At 36.7% G+C, this 12,906-nt stretch overlaps 2 protein-coding genes across 4 annotated transcripts in view; both read left to right on the forward strand.

Moving 5' to 3' along the window:
* The first annotated feature begins 597 nt into the window (after positions 1 to 597).
* On the forward strand, positions 598 to 5,903 carry LOC119582865 (membrane-associated tyrosine- and threonine-specific cdc2-inhibitory kinase-like). The gene is made up of 6 exons (XM_037931360.1): positions 598 to 753; positions 1,592 to 1,787; positions 2,550 to 2,695; positions 3,119 to 3,293; positions 3,528 to 3,699; positions 4,073 to 5,903. Exons 1-6 carry the CDS (start codon positions 667 to 669, stop codon positions 4,311 to 4,313), a joined length of 1,017 nt encoding a protein of 338 aa, XP_037787288.1. The 5' UTR covers positions 598 to 666; the 3' UTR covers positions 4,314 to 5,903.
* Positions 5,904 to 7,139: 1,236 nt separating this feature from the next.
* LOC119582866 (40S ribosomal protein S21-like) overlaps positions 7,140 to 12,906 on the forward strand; it is a 6,311-nt gene continuing 544 nt past the window's right edge. For 2 of the 3 annotated variants that reach the window (XM_037931361.1, XM_037931363.1), the window contains exons 1-3: positions 7,140 to 7,277; positions 12,479 to 12,617; positions 12,757 to 12,828. In XM_037931361.1, the coding sequence (XP_037787289.1) occupies positions 12,504 to 12,617; positions 12,757 to 12,828 (186 nt within the window). In that variant the 5' untranslated portion in view covers positions 7,140 to 7,277; positions 12,479 to 12,503. The remainder of the gene's footprint in view (positions 7,278 to 12,478; positions 12,618 to 12,756; positions 12,829 to 12,906) is intronic. The other variant, XM_037931362.1, reaches the window with a different exon arrangement.

A 12,906-nucleotide genomic window follows, 5' to 3' on the forward strand; every position in this document is an offset into this window, starting at 1 on the left:
TCCAGAAGAAGAATTCATATTCCTTGGAAATGGACTTGGTCTTTAGTATGACAGACATACCTATAGAGCTGTTAACTTGAGGGTGAGGTAAATATATTCTGTTTTTGTTTTTACTTTTTTTTTCTTCTTATTTATTTTTTGTAAACCATCTAATGCTTTTCTAAGCAAGTGAGAATCAAAGGATAAAGAAAAAAACTGGTGTCTGCTTGGAAACGGCAACCGACTGCATTTGCGAATATGCAGATTGAAAAAGACAGGGTTTGGATTTTACATTTGTTCAGATAGGGATCATATAATATTTTGTAGATTAGTTCAGAAAAGAACACTTATATTTAACTTTTGGAGTATTTTGTTAACTGTTATGGATCATCAGATTTTTCTCCTTTTCTGTAAGTTGTAACAAAACTTTCTCCAGCTTAAACTATGCCTTACCATTTACTGACTAGCAAAATCTGATCCAAGTGCTCACTGGTATGGTTCTTCACATCATAAATTCCTCAAATGATTTAGATACAAACATCCCAAGATCAGTTGGTTTGCGGGTTAACATTACCTTCATAAGTATTCATTCTAAGAAAGTATTCATCCCAGATGTGTTACTGATTTTATATACATATTCTTAATTTCTAGGGTGTAAGCCACTTACACAAACATCATTTGGTGCATATGGACATCAAACCAGAAAACATATTTATTGGCTACGATGGGTTATGCAAGCTTGGCGACTTTGGTCTAGTCATTGAAACGTCTCAGGTAATATATTGACTGTATTCTTATTTGAACAGTTGCCTTTAAATTAATGTGAGATTTCTCATCTGATTTGATTATTATTTGTATATCCGTTCTGCCAGACATTGAAAGTTGTCATTTCATACGTTTATAAGTTCATTTTTATCTTTGCCATCATGCCTTCAGGAATGTAATGGTAAGTCAGACAGAAACCATAATTTTAGTTTAGAAAATAACTTCTTTCCTTTTTCCATGAGCAATATTGATTTATTAAATTGGCATTCTTTGGTACTTAGCATTTTCCTCTTTTTTTTCACTTTTCAAAATAATATTAATAAGTTATTTTTACCAATAATCCCATTTATTAGAATGAAAAAAATATTTATAATCCTTTGTGCAAGGATGACATGATATAAATGCCATGTCCGCTGTGATTTTGATTTATTTACTATTTACACATAGATGACTCCAAAAGTACTTATCACCAAGGAGTCGAGTACTAGGCCTGCCTTATCTCAACTGTTTACCCTTTTCCCTGATTCTTTGGGAGATTTATTTATGGCTATCAGCATTTTCATAACATTACGATAATAATAACAGTAACATTGATAATAGCATTAAAATTAAGGTTTATTTTTTCCAAAATTTGAGTGAATAGAGAAATCAGGTGAGATCACATCTGGCCTACTAATTGACTCCTAATTGAGCACACTTGTGGAGCAATCTCTGTGCAAAAAAATCACAAGAAAGCAACAGTGGGTAATAGACGAACATGCAAAAGGGTTAACAGACAAAAAAATCTACCTCTTTTACCAGGAGTCACACTTATTAACAAATACCGCAAATGCTCTACTTCAAACAGGGGCCTGTGAAGGAAGCGATGGAAGGTGATCCCAAATACCTGGCCCCAGAGGTCATGAATCTCCAGTTTGGTGCGTCAGCTGACATTTTCAGCCTGGGGATGACCGTGCTTGAATTGGCCACTGACCTGGACCTCCCCAAGCAGGGAGATATGTGGCAGTCGCTCAGGCAGGGCAAGTTACCTCCTGTGGCCAATTGTGAGTTTAGTGGGAATTGTGTTGTTGTAGGTTTGGTAGTTTTTCTTTCTCGTCTCTTCTTTTCTCTTACCTTCCTTTCTCTATACTTGATGGGTTTCACTGTTGTCTTTCTCTCTTTCTCTTTCTCTTTCTTTCTCTTCTCTCTCTCTCTTTCTCTTCTCTCTCTTTCTTTTTTCTTTCTTTCTTTCTTTCTCTTCTCTCGCTCTTTTTTCTTTCTCTTCTCTCTCTTTCTTCTCTTCTTCTCTCTTTTTCTCTCTCTCTTCTTTCTCTTCTCTTCTTCTCTCTTCTTTCTCTTTCTCTCTTCTTTCTCCTCTCTCTCTCTTTCTTTCCCCTCTTTCTCTCTCTTTCTTTCTCTATCCTCTCTCTCTTTCTCTTCTCTTCTCTCTCTCTCTCTCTCTCTTCTCTCCCCTCTCTCTCTCTCTCTCTCTCTCTCTCTCTCTCTCTCTCTCTCTCTCTCTCTCTCTCTTCTTCCAGGTAGTTGCATTACTTCTTATCTTATACCATTATAATTTTTTTCTATCTTTTCCTTATTCCCTGCTTTTATTTTGTCTATTTGGTAAGCTATATCAAAGAGTAGCTTTTTCTTTTTCTTCTTTTCTTCTTTTTCTTTCTATTCTTTTCTTTTCCTGTAATATGTATCCCCATTTTGATATTTCCTTATTTTCTTTTTGTTGTTTTCTATCTTGTAAATGTAATTGTTTTCTTTTTTTTTGTGTGTGTTTCCTGTTCTCACCACTAAAGTAAGCATTTTTTTTCCAACAGCTCTTTCGAGTGAATTGCAGGTGGTATTAACAGAGCTTCTGAGACCAGATCCATCCGAGAGACTCACAGCTGATCAAGCCCTTAGTCTTCCCATCATAAGACGCGTCCTATTTCGCAAGAGAGTGAAAGATTTCTTCAGGATATCTGTGAGTGTTGATGTTGATTTGTTTGTTTATTTTCTCTCTCTCTCTCTCTCTCTCTCTCTCTCTCTCTCTCTCTCTCTCTCTCTCTCTCTCTCTCTCTCTCTCTCTCTCTCTCTCTCTCTCTCTCTCTTTTTTTTTTTTCCTCTTTTTTTTCTCTTTTTTCTTCTTTTTTCTTCTTCTTTTTTTCTTTTTTACCTTTTTCCCCCCTTTTTGTGACACTTCAACATGGACAGCATTTTTTCAGAAATGAGATTGATGAAGTTATAATTAAAAAACATAGCATAATCTGGTTCACTGTGAGAAAAATTACAATTTTTACTCATTCATTCTTAGATTTTCTGTCAAAGGAAAAACTTTCTCATAAAATCCCCATAGAAAGATAGTATTCAGTTCAATAATTTGATTTGTAAAACTTCATTTCCTCAGCTCATGAAGGCCAAAGGGTTCCTGTTGCGAATGTTGCTTTACGTGATGTCATTCTTTGCCTTCGTTGCGCTCCCAATCACCAGACTGCGCAAGAGGAGGAGGTCTTCGGGAGACTCACCCAATAAGTCCAGAATGAATAATTCTGACTCCGACTTCACCATGGGATTTTCAGACGGTATGGATATTTTACATGTTTTACAGTGACAGCTGTTTTGCTCTGTGGCGTCTGTCTTGTTTATTAGGTATTTTGGCATCAAATACTAAAGCTTTTGCTTCTTCTTTCCCCTCCTCCTCCTTCTCTTCCTTCTTCTTCCAGTGAATATGCAGTAATATACCCTTTTCTCTTTTTTCTTTTATTGGTTCTTTACTCCCCTGAATGATAGATATAAAGATTTTATCCAACCTGCAGAGGAAGGTTTGGATGACCACAGCCTAGCTCAGCCCCTGAGTGATATTTCCACATCAAGCAGTGAGACCAACCAGTTCCTCAGCAACAAGGGTTTCGGCAATTCCACACCTATATCCTCACTCTTCAAGAAACGACCTGACTTCTTTGAGGGTTCACCCAGTATAAGGAACAGGTGAGTCAGTGTTATGTAAGGGGAAACTAATCATGAAAGGCTATTGTAGAAGTTTGATTGCACATCCGCAGTTCAGTTAGGAGTTTGAGCAGATTTGCTTCGCAAATTGTGCACTTTTTTATGATCATTCTGTTCTTACTTTGTTTAAATCCATCATCTACAGACAGGTTTATAATGGCAGTCACTCTTGCCTTGCTATTCCCTTGAAAAATGTAAATTGATTTATTTTGCACAGTTTCAGTCTTATATATTCTGCTTACATGTACAGTGCAATGTGAAGAGTATTTCTCAGGTTTTCAGTAATGCACATCTTTTTTTTGTAGCTGCAATGCAGTACTAGATATTGTATTAATTTGTTTCTCCCTCCCTCTAGCTGCAATGCGAGCCCAAGAATAGACGATAGTCCAACCTTCATCCGCCGCCGCGTCACCCTGCCCAGGGCAGGAAGACCTTTCAACCAGCGATTGAATGAGAGCACAAGCTTCAACTCTTCCATGGCTAACACCCCAAGTCCACACAGAAATGCTGAGCAAGAGGAACCTGTTCAGCCTCTCAACCTTACCTCGAGAAATTTGATAGACTTATTTAATGCTGCAGAATCAGATGAGGAATAGAAAAATATTTTTTATGTGTGCTGTGCCTTTGGTTTGAGGTTGATTCAAGTGCATTCCTGGGAATTCTATGAAAAGGAGATGTAAAACTTTGTTATGAGAACAAAAATGGGGCACAAGGACTTCTCTGAAGGGAGTAATTGCATTTAGAATATTATCATAAGTTTACATTCTGCCTGATTATTTTACTATGAACAGAATCCAGTTACTAACTAGAAAGAAGAAACTACTGTATAGATTATTTCAGGGTTTAAGTAGCCATGGAAATTTGCTGCTTAAAAAGAAATTTTGCATAATATACAGAAGTATTTTATGCAGCTGTGTAAGGAGTGTGCTTGTGTAGGCTGTGTGCCTGTGTTCCTTGAGAGTGTTTGGGAGTATGTGTTGGGTGTTTATACATGCTATTTGTGTAATCCAATTGGCCAAGATTTTTTTATTGTGATTTTGTGTTCAGGAGAGTCAGAACATTGTAAGTGTAACGTGGTGCTTCTCTGTCTATTTTGCATGAATAACTCTAGTACTTTCTTTTCCCACTCATGAACTTGAAGAAAGGTTTTGTTAGATACGCTACAGTTTTTAGATGATGGTAGATAAGTAAATGTGTCACAACTATGTTTAGGTACCACTACATATTGTCCATTCCTACATTTTTATTTTCAGATCTTTTCAGTGATACTTTGGGAAAAAACATTTAGATTTCCTGACATTTATTAATATTTAGCGATATCCAAGTGCACATCAGGGGTATAGGTATTACTCATAAAGTTTGGCTTTGCGGGCACTGTTAATTGTGAATCTATATATATATATATATATATATATATATATATATATATATATATATATATATATATATATATTTTCTTATGCGAGTGATATTTCAGCTTAGATTACAAATCTTGCAGTTTTATTTTAATTGAAATTTTCATTTTGAGTGTATCTATTACCCCTAGAAAAAAAAATTATACTTTGATTAATCATTATAAAATCTGAGATCTACTTATTTCTGTAGCTTAGATTAGAATAAGTCATTACTGATTATCTAATTCTGATGCACCTACCCCATTATCACATTTTACAGGTGTTTATATAAATTTTTAACTCCCACAAAGTGCCCTCAAGTAAAGTGTTTACAAACTGCAAGAGAGTGCAAAGTGAAGAATGCTTTAAATATGATGGAAACACAAATTATGAAGTGATTGGAAGGAAGTGTATGTGTGTGTCTATCAGAAAAAAAAAATAAAAAATTGTTTTTGGATGTGGACTTGAGAGAGAAAAGCAAATAGCAATAAGAAGTGTTTTCAACTTTAGCATTGACTAGGTTTACTGTTAGCTTGCTCATATGTACATAATTTTTCTTTTATATTAGGTATTGTTGTCAGATATATTCTTATTTACCTTTAAAAAAACAAAACATATATCTCTAAATTACTGATCTCATCTTCAATATTTATCCCCAACTGATAGTTTCAGCTTGGGAAAGACTGGTTAAGAAGACGGAGAATAAACATGTTCTTTGGTTTGTTCGTTGGTTGTGCAATGTGAAAGAAATAGTTGAAGCTGTGAATATTATATATTTGGAAGAGATAAAAAGTGGTTTGATTGAATTCCTTTACAGTTTCTTTTACAAGAAACAAAAAAAATGCAAAATTGGAAAGAACAGAAACTTTAAAACTCTTAAATTGATATTGTGTAAAGCAGTTAAATGAGTTTTTAAGAAAACTGATTTCAAGGAATCAGTAATTACAATATTAATAATAGAATCAGCTGTTAGTATAACAAAGATATATATGAAATATAATTGAAGTTTCAGAAAGATGTTCAGTTTAATGATTTTCTTTACAATTGTTCAGAAAAATTAAGGATTTGAATGAAGGGGCTAGAATGATATCCTCAGTTGAAATGCACATGATAAAGATATAGATGCAGGATGTGAGAACATTTGTAAATACAACCCAGCTATATGAAAACTTATTTTGAATAGTTTAAATTTTTCAATTATTAAAAGGATGTTCAAGGTCTTACACTTGTTAATTTAAAAAAACTAATATGAAAGAGATTATCTTATGTAAATGTACACTTGTTTGTGTGTGTGTGTGTGTTCATTTGCATTAGACTCCTTGTTGGATTTAGGAATTTTAGAGATTTATTGCTTGATAAAGTATGTTAGGAGGCATTCTCATTATTGTGGATTTATGTGTAAAGTTTAATATACGAAGATTGAAGGGAAGAAAAACATGGAAAAGGGGAAGAGAAAGTAGCAGATAGAGAGAAGGGAGATGCAATTGCAAACTCGAAGTTCAAATAATCAGCAACAGAAAGAGAAAGGGAGAGACAAGGAAGACCAAACACACAGACAGACTAACATGGAGAGAAAAACATAGATCATAATGAGGTGAGATAATTAAAACATTGCATATCTTACTAGGACAGTTTCAAGTAGCGTATACACATACACACACACACACACACACACACACACACACACATATATATATATATATATATATATATATATATATATATATATATATATATATATATATATATATATATATATATATATATATATATATATATATATATATATATAATATCTGTATATATATGTGTGTGTGTGTGCGTGCGTGCGTGTGTGTGTGTGTGTGTATATCATGTGTGTTAACATACATTATTGACTAGATCATATATAAAGGATGGTCTCCCACCAACATACATAATAACGCCAGATTTTCAAAATCTCATCATGTCATATCCTTTTTCAAAGAACTGCCCTTATCCGTCACCCTTAATGATCTCCAACCCTCTACAGAGAAAAATACAATTAAACCTAAATCACAGTATATCCAGAAAGAGAATATTACAAGAGAAATAAGGAAAACAAGTGAAATAACAGAGCAAGGCGAGAGGACGATTGCGCATCTCGACGCTCACTTGTTCTTCTCCAGTTGGACCTTGCTTAGAGCGGTGAGTGATTCACGTGTTCTCGGATTTTTTCGTGGTTATTTCGCCTTTTGAGACGCCGTGGGTGTTTTTTGGAGGAGGGAGAATAACGTAGACGAGAGGGTGATTAGAGGAAAGGCGAGAGAAATGTGAGATAAGGAGGGAATCGGCTGTAAAAAGGCGTAAAAACGACGGTGTTTTCATCCTGGCTCGGGTTGGCCATGCTTTCTGTGAAACGTTTTTCTTCAGTAATTTGGCCGTTTTCTTGACTTTCTTTATACTTTGTGAATGCCTTTTTGTTTGGTATTAAAGAAAATTGATTTTTTTATACTGTTTTGTGATTTACTAGATTTGTGGCCATTACTCAGGAAATTGACATTCTTTGTTGTCATAATGCATTGGGAGGATTTTAATAACCATAAATGCAAATTCCTACAAATCTATCTTCTATTCATGGAAGAAATCAATAAAATGAGTTTGTTCATCTGACTGCAGTGTTATTTGTCAACAAACACATTCCTGCAGATAAAGTCCATGCAAAGTTAATCTGTTCCCATATGCATAGCAAGTAGAGTTGCCTGTTATTGCTCGTTCCTGTGTTTCAGTGAACAACATTCCTTCAAAGTAGTTATTTACTGTTTATTTTATGACGGTTACTTAATGACATACGGGTGGGAGTCCAAGGTTAGCGGCCAAAGCTAGGGAAAATTGGCAACCCTCTGGTGGTTCAGGGAAGGAGTTTGCTTTGTGGTGGCGATTGTGGATTTACGAGTACCCTTAAGGTTATTGGTGAGAGTGGTTGAAGCACAGGTTCAAGTCGTATTTAGTTTTACCGAGAGCAATGCACAGAGAGAGGAAAATGGACACTTCTATCTCGTAGAGCATAAGAAATTGTCGTAACCAACACATACAGCTGTTCTAGCCTCATGTACAGTGAAATGACAAAAGTATCTGCTGCATGTCACTGCCCAGAGAAGTCCCTAATAGCATCGTATAGCCAGAGTTCTTGTCTTGTTTTTATAAAGCCGCCACCCCCATCACACAGACACACACACAGCGAGTCTCAATTTACTGTAAAAGTTATCAGACTTTGGATTTTATTTGTTTATTTATTCTTTCCTCTGAAAGTTTTTGCTGTATGTAGTATGTTAGGGAGAGCAACAGTCCCAAAACCATGGTATCATTCATACCAAATTCAAACCTAATCTTTTCTACCTTTTATTTATTCCCCAGACAAGGGAGACCAAACACCCCTGTATCCTCCCTTTATTAGCAATTTGTACCAACTTACAGAAAGTACAACATTAAGAACTCTGGTTGTGTGGAGCTGTTGGTTCTGGCCTTCTGTGAGCGGTGATATGCAGAAGATATTTTCGTCATTTTGCGGTAAATGTGAGGCTGGAGCAGTTTTACCTGCGTTGTTTATAACTATTTCGGTAAATGTTACCGAGAGCAATGCACCCTCTCAGAGACTGTTCCAAAATCGGATTTTTTTATATCTTTCCTCCACCCAACGATGGGGATGCGTGGGGAACCGGGGGTTGAAGGGGGGGGGGGGATAATAGATAGCACTGGGTGTCAATAGGAAGCTGCAGAAATAGAAGAAAGTGATTTATGAAACATTAAAAAGTCGATTTTTCGAAAACCCGAGCCAAACATTGTCCGACGAACGATGTAAACAAGCACAAAAAGCGGTAAAAATCGGCAATTGAAACTACGGACGCCCCTCGCCATCTTTGAAAACTCTACGTGGATAAAAACCCATCGCTCAGTAAAAATCTACGGGGTTTCACATAATCCACATCCCCTGTGGTAATCGTACAATGCGTCCTAACCAATAAACCAGCCTAACCTTAACCCTGTGGATTTATACACTACGATCTATATATTCCTGTTGTAATATTTTCGCCTAGCCAGGGGGCTACGCCCCTTGGACCCCCTGTGGTAATATATATGCCTAGCCAGGGGACTACGCCCCCTGGACCCCCGTTGTAAAACCACATACCTTTATATCGCGATACACCGTTCCGTCTGTGGTCACAATTGCTTGGTTTATAATAACTTTTTTTGCCATTTGGGGTACTTGATGGGTTCTAATATCAGGCTGTGATAGGGACTAATATCTATTTGTCCAGAATATCCCACAGCATGGCTTTCAAAATTACCTGGAATCGATGCAGCACTCGAAATAAACATTACTCATTCTCGACGTAATGTCAGTGCCGGCCTGTCAAATCTCCCGTTGGCAAACGCGCAGGCGCACAATGATATTGTATAAAATAGTGTATATAATTACCAAAACACATAAAAGATGTATATAAAAGTAAAAGAATCCATTAATTATATGAAATTGGAAAAACGGCCACTGGTTTTTACAAAATAATCGTTCTTACAAGCACGTAGCAATACAAGGACTACTTGCTATATTGCATTAATGAGTTACGCGTCACATTTGTTTTGGTCCTCGCAAGGTAAACATGGATGGGGACTTAGCCTCAGAGCGGTGTTCTACAGGGCCTATTTTGGTAATTTCCCGGTTAATATAAGGCCGCTGCAGATTTAAATATATTGCTTCCTACTCTATTTTTTATGCTCTACAGGATGGCAATGTCCATTTTTCTCTATCTCAGTGCATCACTCTTGGTAACTTTAACCACTATTTCTATTGCTCTAAAGATGGCAGTGTCCATTTCCCTCTATCTCTGTCACTCTTGGTAACATTGACCATACCTTCTATTTATTCCCCGTACCCCCTTTAGTGACACTTGGTGCAAACTTACAGCGACATTAAGAACTCCAGCTATGTGAGCGATAATATGCAATAGATATTTTCAGCATTTTGCGGTTAATATGAGGCTTTACAAGAAATAATCTGTAGAAATGAACGGTAGTACCACAACTATTAATATTTAAGCCACTGATGCCCTAAATCCACTCAGTCCTCCTGAGTTTCAGCTCTATTATCCTCTACATACTGAGATTGATACACTTTGCTGGGTGTGTGTTGGGGCTGCCCATCAACCCTCTCCTCAGGCAGTCGAGCATACCATATCATGGCAATTTGGATTCTTAATAATATTTGTGACATGGAGTTGGGGGGGGGGGGGGGGGCCATACCATTTAGCAACAAGAAAGGATTTTAGGCTCATGATTGGATTACTGGGTAAGCTTGTATCTATCTGCCAAATGCTTTTGTACTTGTAGTGCACTATCAGCCAGTTAAGGCTAACAAACATTCACTATGGACATGTATGATTGATGCTTAAACCTTCCTAGAAGTTTATTACAAAACAAGAAACCATTCTAGTCTTGCCTGAACACATGTGGAAGTTTTGTTGTCCTTTGCTGAAGCTCAAAATGCATGGAGGCCATAGCTAGACTACACCCCCATTGGATTGAGGATCTCTTTGCAGATCATAGTGAGTTTCGAGGGGGTATTGTGTGAAATGCTTTTTCACCACTTTTGAAGCTTCCTTCAGATTGATCTCTACCTCCTTGCTGATATACCTTCAGTATCAGCTGGTGTGGCCATAAGCCTAAGTGAAATAAACCTTCATTGGAAGGAGGATAAGCAGAGAAGTATATAGGAAGGCCAAGTGTAGTATTAGGGCAACCTGACTCGGAAGTCTGTAGTGATTTGCTTTTCGAATGTATTAGGTATCTGGTCAATTTACCCAACATTGCTGGACAAAATGTAAGTTTGGTTAGAACATCCCTAAATTTGGTTAATTCCTGTAATATTATTAAAAATGTTTTTAAATGTATAAGTTGAAGAGAAATTTGCAGTAACTTGAAGCAATCACTACAGCCTCAACATCCTTGGAACTCTGTCAAAGGCCAACAAGCCTCCATTATATCAAGCAAAGAGCGTTTTTAAACCTTAATGACTTTTGGTGTTAGAATATATACAAAACCAATGCTGAAGCTTAGAGGTCATATTGATCATTGGTGAGGTGATTCAGCCATAGCTTCAAGAACTTCCAATTATTGTTGAGCTAAAAGTCCATTAGGTGAATTGGAGATGGGGCAGAGCAACCAGAAAACTCAGTTTTGTACACACTCCATTTCTGCTGAATTTAGTAATACTATTTCCTGGCTTGCTAATTGTTTTGATACCAGTTTAGATGTCTAGCACATTTCTCTTGCTTTTAACCATTAACCATTTGATACCAGTTACAAAAAATGATCTAGACCTAGTATAGAAAATTACATTTGTTTAATGGTGTTACGTGAAGATCAGGTTCAGTGACTAAGAATGATGATGATGCTTGTAGGAGGGGCAAAAGGCTATTTTTGCCTTCCTGCTTAGTTGGAAAGGCATACTTTACAATATGGTATAAAAGGTTTGATTTTGATTTAGCACCTTTGGAGTAGGGAATAGGGAAGGCTTGTGAACTAATCTCCAAATGGTTTGCAAGGATAAAGGCCATCAAAATTATTCAGTCAAGCAACAAATGTACAATATAGGCGAGTCTGGGTGCCAAGTACTAGTTTCCATTAAGGTTATCCCAGATTCTTTCTTTTATCAAAATTTTACTTTTTTTATGGATAAAGGCCTAGAAGGCCTAAAACGAACTCTGTAGCTGAGTATTTCCTATAAATGTTAGGAATAAATATATGATTTGCTCAAAAAAAAATTTATGAATGTCATTTGAATCTGGTTCTCTGTTTATTAATGTTTGTTTAGTGGGTATTTACAAGTATATGATGTTTAAAAAAATTACTTAGAGAATTATTTATTGTCCTCAACATACAGAGTTCTGCATCATAGGAAGGTTCCAGAGAACTGTTCATAAGTTTGCTCTCCCAAACAGTGTTGCAATGAACATAGTTGAACTTCATCATCCAATGTATCTTGTAGGATACAAAGCTGGAGATTCATTTGGAATGGTGTATGGGGACATTATTGAGTCTTTAAAGGTAAATGGCATGCCTGGACTAAATTCCGGGTGGCATGTACATACATGCCATGATGCGTAAATCCTGTTTTCCTGGGGCATGTTTGGTCATGCCACACACACTAGGATGACGACACGAACCCCCAGCAGTGGGGCCCAGGCCACTATTAATACAACCCAGGAGAGAGGGCTTGCATATTGGGAAATCACTTGTCAGCATTAGGTTAATATTAAAAAAAAAAAAAAAAAAAAGTGATCAAATAGTAAGATGGAGAGAATGATGCTTCCTTTGTCTTGCAACCAATCCTTTATCTTTTTGCCTTCCAGACAGGTAACCACTACAAACACCATCATGCAGAACGACGCTGGTGAATACGTTGACCTGTACGTGCCCCGCAAGTGCTCGGCATCCAACCGCATCATCTATGCCAAGGACCATGCCTCCATCCAGATCAACTTTGCCGAGGTGAGCCCAAAAGCATGCACAGATTTTTATTTTTTTAGGATAGGTGATTATTTGGCCAATTAGAAATATTTAATAGTATATTAGGTTCCCAAACTCAGTTGTGTAGTGAAACTTAACATTTTTCTTGTTTTTCTTCCAGGTTGATGAAACCACTGGCCGCATGACTGGACAGTACAAGACTTACGCCATCTGCGGAGACATCAGGAAGATGGTGGGTATAGCAAGAAACGAATTCCATATGTTGACTTTTGAGAGTATATGAATATTAGTTCTGGTATTTGTATTATAT

This window comes from Penaeus monodon, chromosome 16 (genome assembly GCF_015228065.2).
Source record: "Penaeus monodon isolate SGIC_2016 chromosome 16, NSTDA_Pmon_1, whole genome shotgun sequence".
Lineage (NCBI taxonomy): Eukaryota > Metazoa > Arthropoda > Malacostraca > Decapoda > Penaeidae > Penaeus > Penaeus monodon.